The following is a 15,441-nucleotide window of genomic DNA, read 5'->3' on the forward strand; positions in this document are numbered from 1 at the left end:
TTTATAATATCTCATCCCACAGGTGTGGATAGTTCTTAAATTAAATAGGTTCATTTTATTATTATCATTGTTTAAAAAAAACATTTTTTTTTATAAAAAAAATGTATTATAAAATGCATTTTTTCTTCAACATGAAAATATATAGTGCGATTATATCCGTAGTCATGATGCGGATATGACCGAGATCGCTTTAGCTACATAAACACACTCAAAAGTAAAACCACTTTATGCTAGTACTGTATTCCCCCCTGACCTTACCTTTGTGTAAACCCCCCAGGAAAGTTCCGTCTCTGTCACCATGACAACAATTCCAAACATCCCAAAGATGAGCGCGTAGTCGCTTAGCCTCTTCCGTTTCTCAAACAGCGCCCTCCTGTGGCCGAGCTTGTATCCAATGTCTCGGTTCTTCTTCTGTGGTGCACGGCCGCGCCCGCTGCCCTCCCTGACCAAGCTCTCGTTGGATGCTTTGCTGGGGTCTTCGCCGCCGTTGCCCTTGGACACCACCACCTCCAGGCCGGAGCTGTGCAGTGTCTGCAAGGGCTGCGTCTCCGAGTCGAGCTCCGCGAGATTGCGGCGGGACGAGGACGCCAGGCTGCCCACTAGTGGTCTGACCACGCCGCCATTGTACTTGCAGGTGTTCATGGCTATCTGAGGGAGTCGGCTGCTGCTCTCGGAGAGGGAGGGCTTGGATCCAGCATGGCTCAGCTTCTTCTTCTCAGTAGTGGCCTGTGAGGGAGAGACGGGGATAAATATAATATCACAACAAAAGAGAGAGTAAAGTGAAGTAGGTTGAAGAGACTTGTTGGTTTTAAATAGAACACCGATGTGGGAGTTTTATCTCGGTGATTTTAGAGAGGGCACATCCTGCCAAACAGTTTGGATTATAAAAGCAGATGCCTTCACTGGCCGACAGGATGGTTGCTCAAGCTGACCGTGATGGACGGCTGTCTTAGTCGATCAAAACACAGAGACCAAGTGAAACTTCAATGAGAAAAAGAGCAATACTCTAGTTAGTCGGAGGATCTTGGAGTTGCTCCTCAAAACTGCTTTTCACCTCAGAAGCGGTAACACAAGTAAACAGACGCTGGATTTAACAGATGATATTGAGAAGCAGCTATCCATTTTCTCCTGCTAATCCCAGGTCAGGCCCTGGATTCACTAGTGTAAGCAGAGAGACCCAGACGTTTCACTCCCTAGCAAACTCCTCCTCAGGCCCAAGGTCACCTCACTGTCGGACGGTGAGGAGGCCATTTCAACTGGCTCCATGGCGAAGCGGCATTTCACTTCAGCGATTCTCCCCTTCATTGTTTCAGCTCAAAACCGCAATGATTGTTTCATGTTTCATCATGGGTGTGTCCCATGTGTTCCTCCCTTTCCATACGGAAAAAACAACTTTTTACACTGGCATTTAAACAAGCCCAGCTGCAAATATGAAGCCTAATGTAGTTGCTACTTTGCCGGTAACGTCAATCTGAGTAACATTTGTGGCTTGAGATATGAAGAAGAGTGCCACCAGTGGATCCAAAAAAGTAATTCACTATGGCAGCCCCCTGGTGGCATCATTATATACAAATAAAAAGAGTGAGTTCACTCCCCTCCCACACTTTGGGTGTCACTGAAGATACTTCTCTGTTACACTATGCCTTTATCTTTGACAATACAACCTTTTGAAATAGAGCAATAAGTGCAATATTTCACTGAAAAAATAAACTTTAGTCATTCGTTTCTTCCTTCAGGGCAGTCCCTTTCACCAACTCTAGAAAGACATCAAGATTGGTATCGGAAAAGTGTTATTGAGCCATCCCTAATTTTATATAACATTTATTTATACAAAAAAGTTGAAGCACAAACTACACTGGTGTGGGTTTAATTTTTTTGTCTGGTTTGTTCACAGTACTTCTTAAAAAGCAACGTCTTCTTCACCAGATAACTGAAAAGCAGATAAATATTGAATAGACGGCGATGTATAAATAAAACTATATCACCAACTGTGGATCTTAAAGTGCAGAAAATTGAATCTTTGCGCAGGACAAATTTAGATCTGAAAGATTAATGCACGGTGTGACCCTCTTTCCTGTTGGAGAGGGACTATTCCCCTGCAGAGAGGCGAGCGGCTCCTTAAAAGAGAGAAATAAATAGACTTACTGCCTAAATGGGGGGGATCCTGTCTCTTCTGAGAGAAATCATATTTGTTTTTCACCCCAAAAAAAGCGGCTGATACTGAATCAAGTGCATCTACGGGTCAAGAACACAAGAAGTATTGTACTGAAGTTCAGAGCTGAGAAAAGAGTTTTATACTGGTACTGTGAGTTGCTTAGAAACTGAGAAAACTTTTCTGGTTTGCTCACTTGTCGTAATGATTTTAACATCTATTATGAAAGGGTGCAAGGATAAAAATGCTTGAGACTTTCAAGCAGAACCTTGTTTTTCAATGGAGCATTTTAAGCTAGCAGTAGACAGAGGTTATGCTAAATGCTAAACATCAAAGTGCAGAGCGACTATAAAGGACGTGGGTTCAGACCGATGACAGTGGAGTCCTACCCAGTTACTTGGGAACTCAGAGACAGACGTCAGGACTGATTCAAGACTGTGGGAGAAAACTTTAGCATTCAGACAGAACAAAAAAGTAGCTAGATTTCCTGAGATTGATTCAAACATGTGACGTCCTTTCGGTGACACTGTGCTATTAACCACTAGCCCGACCGTGAGGGGGGTGGCCCTGGGTCAGACCTAGGTCATGTTGAAAGATTATCCCACATTTATATCCTTGGAATTCTGGGCTCTATCCTTGGATAAGTATATGAAAACGGATGCATTTAAAGAAGTTTATTTTAATATACAGAGGGCAAAATAGGTTTCATAAAACATTTTTTCTTTACTTAAAGCTCTATATTATGAGTCTGTTCCAAAAAAATTGTTCATTTTGAGATGAGCACGTACACTCCTCAGGAGTGAACTTGTACATCCCACTTCTGTACACGGATGCACACGTGGCCTTATCGACTAAATGCCCCTCATTTCTATTCAGACCGCGCAGCGAAAATCACTCGTCTTGCATTGAACTGTCTGCCGCCTCATTTTTGTCCCAGTGAGTTCTGTCCCACTTCTGCAGACGGAGAGTGTTCCGAGCATGTTAACGCTGTCGAGCAGTCACTCCAGAAACATCTATCTGCCCGTCTGCCCTTCAGAGACTCCAGCAGATTATCATAATGGCTTATGAAAACTTCACATGGAACACTGATTTTCCTGAAACAAGTGTGATAGTTTTCGCCGGTGCTTTTTACTGGGCCTGACAAAGCATAGCTAATGCCTCTAAATGTGCTGCTGGGAATAAAGGAGGGCAGCCCTAATGGAAACTTACTAACTGGGGTCCTGCGATGCTATCGTCGTGCTCATATTGTGGCTTCACCAGGAAGGTTAAGGATTAGCTGGATCCATCGTGTTTCTAATCCCCCTTTTTTTCTATTAAATTGCTTTTTAATCTGCACCATTAGGACCCTCCATCACGTCTGAAGACAGGACGGTGAGCCCGTCCTCATGTTGTAGTGACGTGGAAATAAATGCTGACGCGGCGTATTGGCGAATCACGGCAATGAAACCTAAGGAACCACCGCAGCAAATTTCACAGTTTGGTGGCGTGATGGATTGTAGGCCGAGGAGAAGCCGATGGAAGAAGCAGGGGGGGGGATACGTGAGACAAACATGGCTGGCTTCGTCTCAAATCCGTTGGATCGGTCCAGTCGGAGGCCGTGGTGGTCAGTTGACACCCTGAATCGGGATTGATTTCCTGCCTCGGCCAGAGAATTTTTGGTTACACAGAGTCTCAATAACTCGATCGATCGGATCAAGAGTACAAGCCGGGTACAGGGGTTTTCTTTGGTGGATAGACAGAATCGTATTAGATATAAGGAGGGAAGCCCAGCCATCTGGAAAAGGATAGGATACAGGGACATAGTGGAGCGCTTCTAGTTTCCATTGGCGAGGAGGAACAAGAAGCAACCTCCTGTCAGGTGGAACAAGGACTACATCAAGGCACCCTTAAACAGAAGTGACAGAAGCTGCGGCTACACAGGCACTTTTCCCACAAGAGTAAATGTATTCTGAACAGAGGTGAAATCTTCCCTGGTTCCATGACATGCGTCCTCAACTGCACCATAAAACCAAGCAGCTAAAGCCGGAAGTGTCGCACCATTTCCTCTATCCACTGGTAAACAAACTGCGATCCGAAACACTTGCTTCCAAAGAACCTTACAGTATTCCAGGTAGTCATATCTGTGTTGAGTTCAATACGTTTGTTCCTCTTTTGTTTGAAATGGACACCACCAAGTGGAGCAAGTAATTTTGTTTTGGTCAGCAGCTCTGCGCTTGAGTCACGGGGGGTAAAATAAAATTCGCATAAAAATCCGTCCGCACACGGAGAGTTGACCAGTTGGGTCGTGTCTTGGATTTATATAGTGCTTCAAAGTTACATTTGTGAGGCGATCGGCCACCATGACCATTCAAACGCATCCACATGAGGCAAGGATGGAGCGGGATTCGAACCGCCAACCCCCTCCGATTATAACCCACAGATATATCCACAATTTCCATAAACCACACCTCTCCATCCGATGTGTTTCGTTTTGTTTTTTAGAAGCGCAGTTTAATAAGGCTTTTCTGTCAAAAAAAGCGATAAACACACGTGTGCACTTTCTCTCATTCTGTATGAATGTATAATGATTTTAAAACCAGTGAATAAAACATCAATGACTCTTCACTCCAGTCAAGCTCGCGCTCCAAAACCAGGCCAACAATAATGATCCAGTGTTTCACACCCGAACACCTCAGTGAAGAAGTGATCAATACATTAAAATATTTAGCCATTCGGGAGAATTTTTACGAAGCATCTCAGGTTCAAATCAGGAATATATCGACGAAGGCAGAAGATTGTGAGTCTAAAATAAACCGCTCACTTATTGCTCTATAGTTCAGTCGCACTTTTCATGCAGTATGCAAGCAGCCATCACACCGACTGGTCTTTAAAGACACAACCACTAAAAAGAATGCAGCGGTCTGATAATAATGATGTTTTGTTTGCGTTGACTAATAGTAAAAGCATTCGGCAGTAAATCTTTCAAACGTCAGACTTCTAAATGCACATCGCCAGACGAGAAAACAGCCTTTCATTCTGGGCTCCCAGAGTCACTGTTGTACGTGTTTCTCTCCGAACCCAAAGACACTTCTTGTTTCTGTTTGTGTACAAGTCACCGTGTTCTCTGCAAGAATGTTTTTTCAAGGTGCTTGATGTGTAAATTCACTATTTAGCATTTCTCAACTGCTACATTTTGTGTTTTTGAGTCGGCACCGGCTTGTTGTTTTTCCTGGGAAATTATGAAGCAAAACTGGAGCTCTTTGAGGGAACCACTCGAAGGAGGTTCAAATTGAAGTTGGAACAGACAAAATGAGACGCTCTTCCTGTCTGTCAGAGCATGAAAAGATTGTGAAGCTGAGGAGAGATTTATGCTATAAAGAGGACCTATACACTGCGTATTAGAAGTGAAGGTAAAGGGCATGGCATAAATGTTAAAATTAAATCTGTTCAATCGAATTTGTCAGCTTTATTGCACTGTTTTCAGATGACAAGTAAGATAAAAGTATGAAGTATGAATTCATGTCATTTTAAAATGTACGATTAACATGAACTATGAATCTAGTGACACCACTTTGTTTTAAGAAAATCACAGACACTGCTGAAAAATAAGACAATTTATGAATAAATAAATAGAAAATAAGGAACTGGAAAAGCACTATTCCCACTCATAATGTGATTTACACCCACCCATTACACACTTCTCTTAGATCTGAAATAGCATTCATATCAATATGAATGGGACTAGGAGTAGTATTTTGGAACTTGCTCGCCCAACCCCAAGTCAGTGGACCTTGCACTGCAGCCTGACCAAGTTATTAATATTTCAATTTTCATTTTCCAAGCGCAACATTGCCTACTTTTTGTCAGATAAATCACACAAGGGTAAAAATGTAAAACAGAAAATGTGTATTCAAACGTTCTATATGAAAAAAAACAAGTGTGAAATATCATTCTTTATTTTAAAAATGGTTAATTCAGGAGAGAAAGGAGTGAAATTGAGGCAGAGCAGCATGTGTCAAACTGAACATGAACGTTGAGAAAGCTCTAGCAATGATAAAAAACGATTTGATAATTTAAAAAATAAAAAAATAAAACAGCAAAAATAATAATTTGATTTTTATTTTTATTTAAGTTAACTGTACTTATTTTGCTTGTATGTATGTATTTTCCGACAAAATGGAAGCCAATAACAGAAGAATATATATTCAGTATTAAAAATATAAAAGCCTGATCATCACAATAATAAATGAAATTATATATTAATAGATACATTAAATAAATAGGCATGAATAAAATTATGATGCGGGTAAAAGCTCAAGTGTAAATGATGAATAAAAACATTTTAAAAAGACAGTCAAAACATTCCACCGTCACTAAAACCTGACGCACCAATAAACAGCAGTAGTAACAACATTACTAAGTGAAACATGAGCCACAAATGTACCAGTGATTTGGTTTCCGGTGACCAATTATGCAGCGATTTATCAGTGTAATAAGGCCGTGTTGTGACAGTGCCGACACAAAACTGAAGACATGAGATGTAAAAAGAGAACGCCCCGGAAGGTTTTGTTCCGATGCAGGGAATTAACAGGATTACTGCCGGACACCAAGAGCGGCGGGCTGAAGTTACTTCCTCAGCTACAGTTACACCATCGTGTCGGCCATTCATCACCGTGGCGCGTCAGGATTGACCCCGTTGCACAAGCGTGGCCTTTTTACACGACCGTGAAAACCGAAAACAGCAGAGGTTAAGTTTAAAACAAGCATATTTCACTTAAAGGGATTTCACTAAGCTGCTAATGCTTTCAGTGGCAACGCTAGAATCTTCATGAAGAGCATCAAGTTATTTTATGAATACCTTTAAATAGGGTTAAAACAGCAACATGTGGTTTTAATCTAGAGTTTTTAAGTTTATTAAAAGAGCCAAATCGTCAGGTAGCAGTGTGTGATCTCAGTGCACGCGCAATAAATAGTTAAAAAGTGTGTTACTGAAGCACATGGATCCATTGCCTCGCTTATGTAAATGTATAGCGTGTAAGGATTTACTGTGCGTAGAGGATAGCATCGGGTTTAGTCTAGGTAATTGAGTCAGAGTTTTTCCTGATACTGTCTTCATCTTATATGACATTTCACGTCAAAAGAGCTGAGCCACGCTTCTTTATCTCCCCGTCTTCTTTTCACCTGTTTTAGATGTGGGTGCAGACAAACTTTAAAGCGCCTTTCCCCCCCTCATTTGCTGCCTATGGGAGGTTTTGTGGATGAGACACCAGTGGCAGGAACACAAAGGACCTTAGTGCCAGTTTTGCTGTCCTGGAATGCTGCGTCTCATTTGCATTCCACCCGAGCTGTGGGTCTTTGCAACTATAATGGTGAGCCTGGATGCGACTGCAGAAACTTCAAGAACATACTTTTGCTGAGAACTGGTGTGTGTGAAACTCCTTCACTTTTCTGAACCTGGAAAAAATAAATCCCACACCACACCTGTGACATGTTCACAACCTTGGTACCTGTTAGCAACGCTAGCTAACTGTGATGTTAAAGACGGGAGACAGAAAGTCGAAAGAAAATAATAGGAAACACTGTGTACAAGTGGCACGGAATTATTTAAACAATATTATCCAGAATTATTCTATATTACAATAATGGCCAAAGTAGTAAAAATTTTACTTACGGTTTCACTAAAATGAAATTTGTGTTATCATGACTACATTTTTTTGTAATTATTATTTCTACTACTACTACTACTACTAATAAGACGGAGCTGCAGATGAAGAAGAATGTAATTGTGACAGAAATTGATTGTTTTTTTGAGAAACAATATAGCTAACTGTAGCAGTACTCTGCAATACTCCAATATGATACCGATATTCGTCCGATATGATACCGATATTTCTATCGAATATCGGTATCATATCGGAGTATTGTAGAGTACTGCTACAGTCATCCAATTTTTTTTTGTAGTTTTGAAAAAAAAAAAACATCCATACCTCCACTAAGACAGATGGCGCCAAAGAGCTACTCCGCAGTATGTCACTGTGGTATTTCCTGCCGAAGTTGTCAAGAGTGCTAACAAGTATGGCTGACAAACTCACGATATAATGAAGACATTTGGAGGCATCTCAGGAAGCTTTCAGTACACTGTCAAAGGAAAAACAATATTTTCCTTGCAACATTAGTTTGATGTCACCAAAGTTTAGGTGGCAAACTTGATGCTCTTTCCAAGTTCAGTGTATGTATGTATGCATGTAACGCTGCATTTGACTTACAGTATTTTAAATATGAAAAAAAGAAACCTTTTCGGTGAAATATGTTGTTTCAACTTCCACTCATACAGAGTGACTTTTTTTTGTTCACTCTGTAGAACATCATTCTGTCATATTTGCAAGTGTTTTTTGACAAAAAGTGGAATTCACTATTTTGATAAAGTGCCCGTCCGACTTAAGTCCCTGCAAATCTACCCATCAAGCTCACCAGTACAGCACAGCTGAACGTTGTCTGTTGCAATGCAGACTCAAAGTCAGCAGCACAAAATACAGAGGGTTTCTGGAACAGCCGCATCAATAATCCTATTGTCTAATGCCCACAGTGTCGCCTTTTTCAAGCAGACTCAGACCCACCCCAAAATACTCACCATTCTCTCTCCACCATTCAAAACACATTACACACGTATTTGTGGTGGTGACTTTGTTTTTCTGTGCCACACACCTCTCGGGCCACGCAGCTGCACCATGTCTACGGCCTCACTCGTCCTTGTAGACGCCTGTTGCCCCTCAGAGGGTGGAAGCCTGTCCGGCCGACCAATGGCTCAATTTCATTCTGAATGGCACGCGGCATCCAGCCGCTATGAAATGGAGTCTCATAATCAAATTGAAAAGCCTCAGTGCAGAACAGTTTAAATGAAGGAAACTCTCCGTCTCCCTGCTCTCTGTCTCTCTCTCCTGCCAGCTCAAATCTAATAGAAAATCCTCCGTCTTCAGCCTTGCGCCGGGCTAAAGTGTGTCTCTGTGTTTGTGAGTGGAGCATGTGGGTGCCAGTCTGTTTACTGTCGTGTGTGTGTGTGTGCGTGTGTGTGTGTGGTGTGGGTGGATGTGCACATATGTGAGGTTGCTGAACAAGCTGAACCTTGGGAAGTATCGGACCTGGTCGATACCAACAGCAACAAAAAGGATGGACTGTTGTGTGTTTCTGTCGAGGGCAGATAGAGTCAGACACGGACGACATGAAAGCCAGAGAAGAAGCAGAGAAGAGCACATAAATGGAGATATCTAGAAATGGGGGGCCGGCGGTGGCGGGGGGTGGGGGGCAATAAACGACAGAGAGAAAGGGGCAGACGCTCCGTGTTTGTGTGTCTGTGCCAGATCCCGGAGTGATTGAGGGCTGGAGGCTGCGCTCTCCAGTTTGTCCCTGCACACTAGACGCTGTCACATTTCTCTGACAGGCCAGCAGGCACGAGGGCTCCGCTGTCCATCCCTGACCAGCGAGTGCATCATTAGTCTGCGCTGGTGAAAACAGGAAAACAGAGTCGTGTTGTGGAGCTTTTCATGTGGATTCTCTGTGAACCTTTTCATTTGGTCGGCCTGGCTCACTGCAGTGAGGCTCCGTCTTCAAGTCAAGACAAGTATGCAAACACCTCCACAGTGATGTCCCTCTTCCGTCCTGCACTTAACACAAGAATATTTATGTCCATGTTTATTCTACATTTATTTCATAATAATTACATTTTTTTTTATTTATTTTGTGTCTGATTTTTTAAAGTATATATATACATATATGTGTGTATATATATATATATAAATATATATATATATACACACACACACACATATGCATATCAGAATATTACACATTTTTAGCTCCTCTATTTACCTTTATATATATATATTTTTTTTCTTTTCATTTTCTGTTCTCTGTACAGGGTAATATGAATTTATCGATTAGTCTCTTACCTTGTATGCTTCCACTATATATATATATATATATATATATATATATATATATATATATGATGGTCGAACTATTTTGGCCTACTTTAAAGTTCCTCCACTGCAACTTCTATAAGATAAACATCCAGGGATATTTTATTTGCATTTTATCTTTATCAACAAAATGCTAATTTCTAGATCAAAATAAAAAAAAAAAACAAGTAAATAACCGCAAAAATGTAATCCTAAACACAAATCTCATTTCTACTTAAAATGAGAAATTGTGACCTTAGTATGAGGTGACGGTACTTTTTGAGAAATCGACTGCAATTTCCCGGAATACTTTAATGCTACACAGATAACGAAAACATTGACAGATTCAAAACTGTTCCAACAAAAAACATCAACCCTAAAATGAGCACAATACAGCAAACCAAATGAAAACATTAAAAAAATATATGCATTTTCAGACATTATTGAATATCTGTGAGATCGAGAACAGTGGCAGCAGGTCACATTACACTTGACACACTGTAGCTAGGAGACAGAACAACAAGTAAGGCAGCCACGTTTGTTGTTGTCATTTATCCACCACCAACAAATGGACCATATATGTTCATGATCTGATATTGGCCGAGAGAATATTTTTTCCTGTCAGCTGATGGAAGTGGTTGTTCTGACTCCAGCCAGCGGCGAATGTCTCGCAGACTATCTCCGGCACAGACAAGGCTTTCTTCTTCATGCTCGCCACGGTACACGTCTGACACTTCGACCAGACTTGGAGCCAGACTTGGAGCCAAGTAGAAAACTCGACGGTTATTGTCATCGCTGCACATCAGCAGGCTCTTACTCTGCACTTTGATGAAAACCTTCATCGCAATGTGAGTCAGAGCAAAAACCAAATCTGAGTTTAGAACTGCGACCGAAAATAAACAGTGGATGTTGGCGACATAGAAGAACAAATCCAGAGCAACATCGCAGAAGGTGTGAACACAAGCCATAGGTGATTCAAGGTTGCAGCAGAGCATGACTGGAGAGCCCTTTTCAGCTGTCAGTGTCCAAGAAACACAAAGTTAAAAAAGGCTGCTGCTTTCGAAGCTGGAGGTCTGATGCACTCGCTCGCTGCTGTGCTTTTCAATTAGAGATTTAAGAAAAGAAGTGGCCAAAAACAAGTCGGAACCTCTGAGGAGACAAGGAAGCGAGTGCACGCCAGTGGGAATGTTATTGTTAGGTCTAATAACACACTGTGTTCGGGTGGGACGCAATTCTTTTCTAATTAGGGCCGAACAAGGTTAGTTCTCATGTTCTTGTGTGTCTTGAAAACTAGGTCCTGAGGATATGAGGGATTAATGCGATGGGGGTGGGAGTCGGAGGGGGCTTTACATTTGGGACCCCCACCCTGAAGGGCATTATTAGAAACTGGATTCGGATTTTGAGGTCATGAGAAATGAGTTAATTTGTGCAAAGATAACATGCAACATGTTCCACAATTGACTTGCTGTTGGCATTGCAGGCTTCTATAGCACAAACAGTGAGGAAATTATGATTCACTGTAAAAAGGTAATTTTTTGTATTGTATTGGATCTATTAAAAACAGTTTTTTTTGTATAAAAAGCACAGAAAACTGAGTCAGTAGCTGCTTCTGGTATTAGCATTTATTTATCACCAGGCTTGTGGTCGTTGGTATTTTCACTTTCACATAATGTTTCAAAAAACTCATATTTTATATTACAAAATATAAAACTGTAGCATGAAACAAAATTGCAAACAAATGTTTCTAAATTCTCTCATGCAGTTGGTGGCGATGATATATGAGGAAAATAAAGGTTAAAAGGGAGGAAAGGAATTACAACTCTACTGTGTATCAATAGAAGTCTGGTGCCGGGGAAATAACGCTTGGGTAGCCAGTGTTGCTTCTGCAGTGACATTCAACCGGAGAAATTGTTGGTATTTCCATATGTAATTTCACATTGACATTTCCGAGGCTGGACAGTGAGATGTCACAGGGTATATTGCCGCCCCTTGGCAGCGCAGTGTCCGAGTCTTACGTCAAGTCTGCTGTTGTGTAGCTATATGATCCCGGGCGAACATAAAGAAGATTTACGAAGCAGGGAAGCAGCCATCATTTTGGCAGTAAAGGAAAACGGCCAATACTGAATGTCGTCAGAGAGCCAAGCCTCAGACGCACAAAAGCCTGAAATACGGCTTTGTCCATGTGGATTGGGAGGACTAAACCATCTCCATTAGCTGTCTGTTCCCCGGGTGACCATTTGACATCCCAACAGTACCGTGACGGCCGTGTGAAGTCCCCCACAGAGATTATCGCCTTTAAGTGCCACAATCCCGCAGTCTGTAACCGACTACATCCACGGCCACCATATCAAATGCCACCAGCTGACACCTTCCATTTTCATAGCGAAGTGATTGTTAGTCATTTGAAAAGCAGCCCTCGGTAAATTCCGGCCGAGGCACTTTCCTTCTTACCCCGAGGCAGGAGAGAGAATCCAGGACAACCTATAGCACAGGACAGATGGATGGGGCAACAAACTCAGTAAAGATTGACTGGAGAGTTGCCTGGAAACATCCGCAGCTGATTTATGATGGTGGGACACACCAGGAGCAACAGGGGGGAGAGATGCACTAAATATGTGCCTATATAAAACACGTTTCGCTGTGCACTTCTTTGGACATTTATGGATGATAATGGAAGCAACAAAAGGCAGTTTAGTACAGTGCAGAAATGTCATTTTTTAATGGAGCTATTCACCACTAGGGGTGCCATAAGTTAAATTGTCAAATAAATTACAGGCTTTCACGTAATGACTAGTCGGGGAAGCGATCACTCGTGTGTTTGAAACATGCGAGTCTGCAACATATGGTAAATTAGCTTGTGCAAATGACAATGGCAACCAGCAGACAGAGAAAATCTCCGCTACCACTGCAGCAATATTGGAAACATCAGAGGCATTGGAACATTCTCCCCTACACCTGTCAGAGACATGGGTTTTGCACAGCAGGATCTGCTGTCCGTCCGCTTGTGCTGTTTCAAGAATACTGCATACGAGAAGCTCAAACGCCAGTCTGCACCGTACACTTTATATTTCATGACATTCATGCATTATGTTTGGCATTTCGGGCTCCACCGATGCCACCCTGCCTACACTCTCTTCTTCACTTTCCTTGTTCTATGCGATGGGGATTGGGAGTTGGAGGGGGGCTTTACATTTGGGACCCCCTCTCTTCCCTCCCTGAAGGACACTATTAGAAACTGGATTAGGATTTTGAGGTCTTGAGAAATGAGTGTATGAGAAGAAGAAACACCGCATACTATATATCACATGACATTCATGGATTATATTTGGTAGTTTGGGCTCCAACTGACACGCCATGTTTTTAGTTTCACAAATTGCTTTTGCCTCACAGTCTGACCGCATCAAGCCCCTACCGCGGTGTGTACAAAGTTATACTGTACTTCCACCAAGTACAATTCATCCGACCAGTTGCTTGGATGGCTGATAGATCTACTCTTCTCCTAAAATAGTACCACAAGCATGAACCTGACTGTCGTCTTCTACCTCTCTATCTGTCTCTATGGGTCCAGAACACTGTCTGGCTCCTTAAAGAGGCCTTCGCCTGCCAATCTGACTCTCCATGATGCAGTAAGTGCCTCACCATGAAAGTTATTGTTTCATAAAGGAAGCCATCCTTTCACCCCCATGACAACCATATGATCTTCATCTCTTCATCCCTACTACATAGCAGGCTTCACTCCAGCCCCAGTTCCCATTGCCCCTTCCTGCAGCTTACAGATCACCCCTGTCAGTCGTCTCCACCGATGCCACCCTGCCTGCACTCTCTTCTTCACTTCCCTAGTTCAATGTCTGTTGCTCTGGATGCATGAGCCCGTCCCTACTTGTTCACTTGTTTCACAACCTTCTTCTATATCAGGCATTTCACGGTAAGAACAAAAACCTGCACCACCCCGGCAGCCCTGGAGGCTCCTCCCTCACATCCCCTAAGTCTCTCCATCACTGTAGCAAACAGCTGATGTAATCCAACCAGCACTCCCTCAAATGTGCCCTCATCTTTCATTTATAACATGCTATGTATTCAGCTGTGTCTAATTTGGGATGTTTTAACCTCATTTTTCAGGACATTTTTGAAGACTTTGTCCCTCAAAAATGATCAACATCACTGCTGTTGTGCGACTGTCAGGCTGCTCCTCAGTAAACCGCTTCTGTTCCTTGTTTAAGAGCGATCTTTTAGTTTTATTTCACAGATGAAACCTTCCTGCTTTAGGGACGGAGGAATATCTACTGAGGAGGACGTGTTTGACATTCCAGAGAGAAAAATTACAAAAACAGTGACAAGATGAAATGAGAAGATATCAGGTTTCATTGCTCCTCCATTCTGAGACAGAACTCTCACCATATGTCAACCGGCGCTGGCGTACGCTGACTGTTGCAGGGTGCTTCCACACAGCCTGGCTAATTGAATATCCTTATCTGTCTCTGAACTCCCTCCTTTTTTTTTCGCTTCTACCACGGGCCAAATGAAAAAGCGGCACATTTGCATTCACACTTATAGACCAAATGTTGCACATGACTGCATGGAAAATGCACTGCAGTTGTAGTAATCTGAACCCATAATCCAGTAGTGTACAATCAGCAGCTGTCAAACAAGATACTACATTCACTATCCTGCCAAAGAAAAAGTATGGTAATTGTGTTAAAAGCCTCAGGCAACTGGTTCCTTCCGTTTTTTTTTTTTGGTTATGAAATTAAGTGCGGCGGATTCCTAATACCCCCTGGGCCTTTTAGTGTAAATTGATTCTATTTTAAAAAGCTTCCTTTTATTTCAGTTTAACAGAGACATAGTGGTGGCAGGGGACAAGAGATGAGCGATCAGAAATGGGCTCTCAAAGAAAAAAAAAAGCAGTGTGGCGGCCGAAAGGGTTAAAGAGAAAATGGAAGTGACAAAAGGAGAAGTGCGCCAAAGACTTGCCCATTAAGGGGTTAACAGGCAGAGGGAGACCAATAATGGAAGCAGCAGTATAGGAGCTTCAACACGCAGCGAGTCAAACGCCATAGAAACCACTGACAGACCAGAGACGGGGAGATGGGGGAAGGATGTGTGCGTATCAGAAGTGAGTTCCAGAACTGCGCAATCCTAATATTTGAATGAAAAAACAACTTTTTAGACAAAAGCAAACGCAATAACTGAGCCAGGAAAGTGGATCTTCTGGCGCTGCAACAGAGTTAATGCGACCTTCGGCATCTGGAGACAAGATTGTGGCATCTCCATGATAATGATACACTAAAGCCGTCCTCCCACTCCTTCACTCAGTCGCTGCATCGCCTTTTAGCTTCATCCTTTAAAGCAGCGCAC

General features: G+C 42.3%; 1 protein-coding gene across 3 annotated transcripts in view; it reads right to left on the minus strand.

The window, feature by feature from the left end:
* The window catches only part of kcnn1a (potassium intermediate/small conductance calcium-activated channel, subfamily N, member 1a), a 55,995-nt gene that overhangs the window by 29,360 nt on the left and 11,194 nt on the right, over nt 1–15,441 (minus strand). For all 3 annotated transcript variants that reach the window (XM_053882804.1, XM_053882806.1, XM_053882805.1), the window contains exon 2: nt 259–726. In XM_053882804.1, the coding sequence (XP_053738779.1) occupies nt 259–726 (468 nt within the window). The remainder of the gene's footprint in view (nt 1–258; nt 727–15,441) is intronic.

Source organism: Synchiropus splendidus, chromosome 13 (genome assembly GCF_027744825.2).
Source record: "Synchiropus splendidus isolate RoL2022-P1 chromosome 13, RoL_Sspl_1.0, whole genome shotgun sequence".
NCBI classification, from domain to species: domain Eukaryota; kingdom Metazoa; phylum Chordata; class Actinopteri; order Syngnathiformes; family Callionymidae; genus Synchiropus; species Synchiropus splendidus.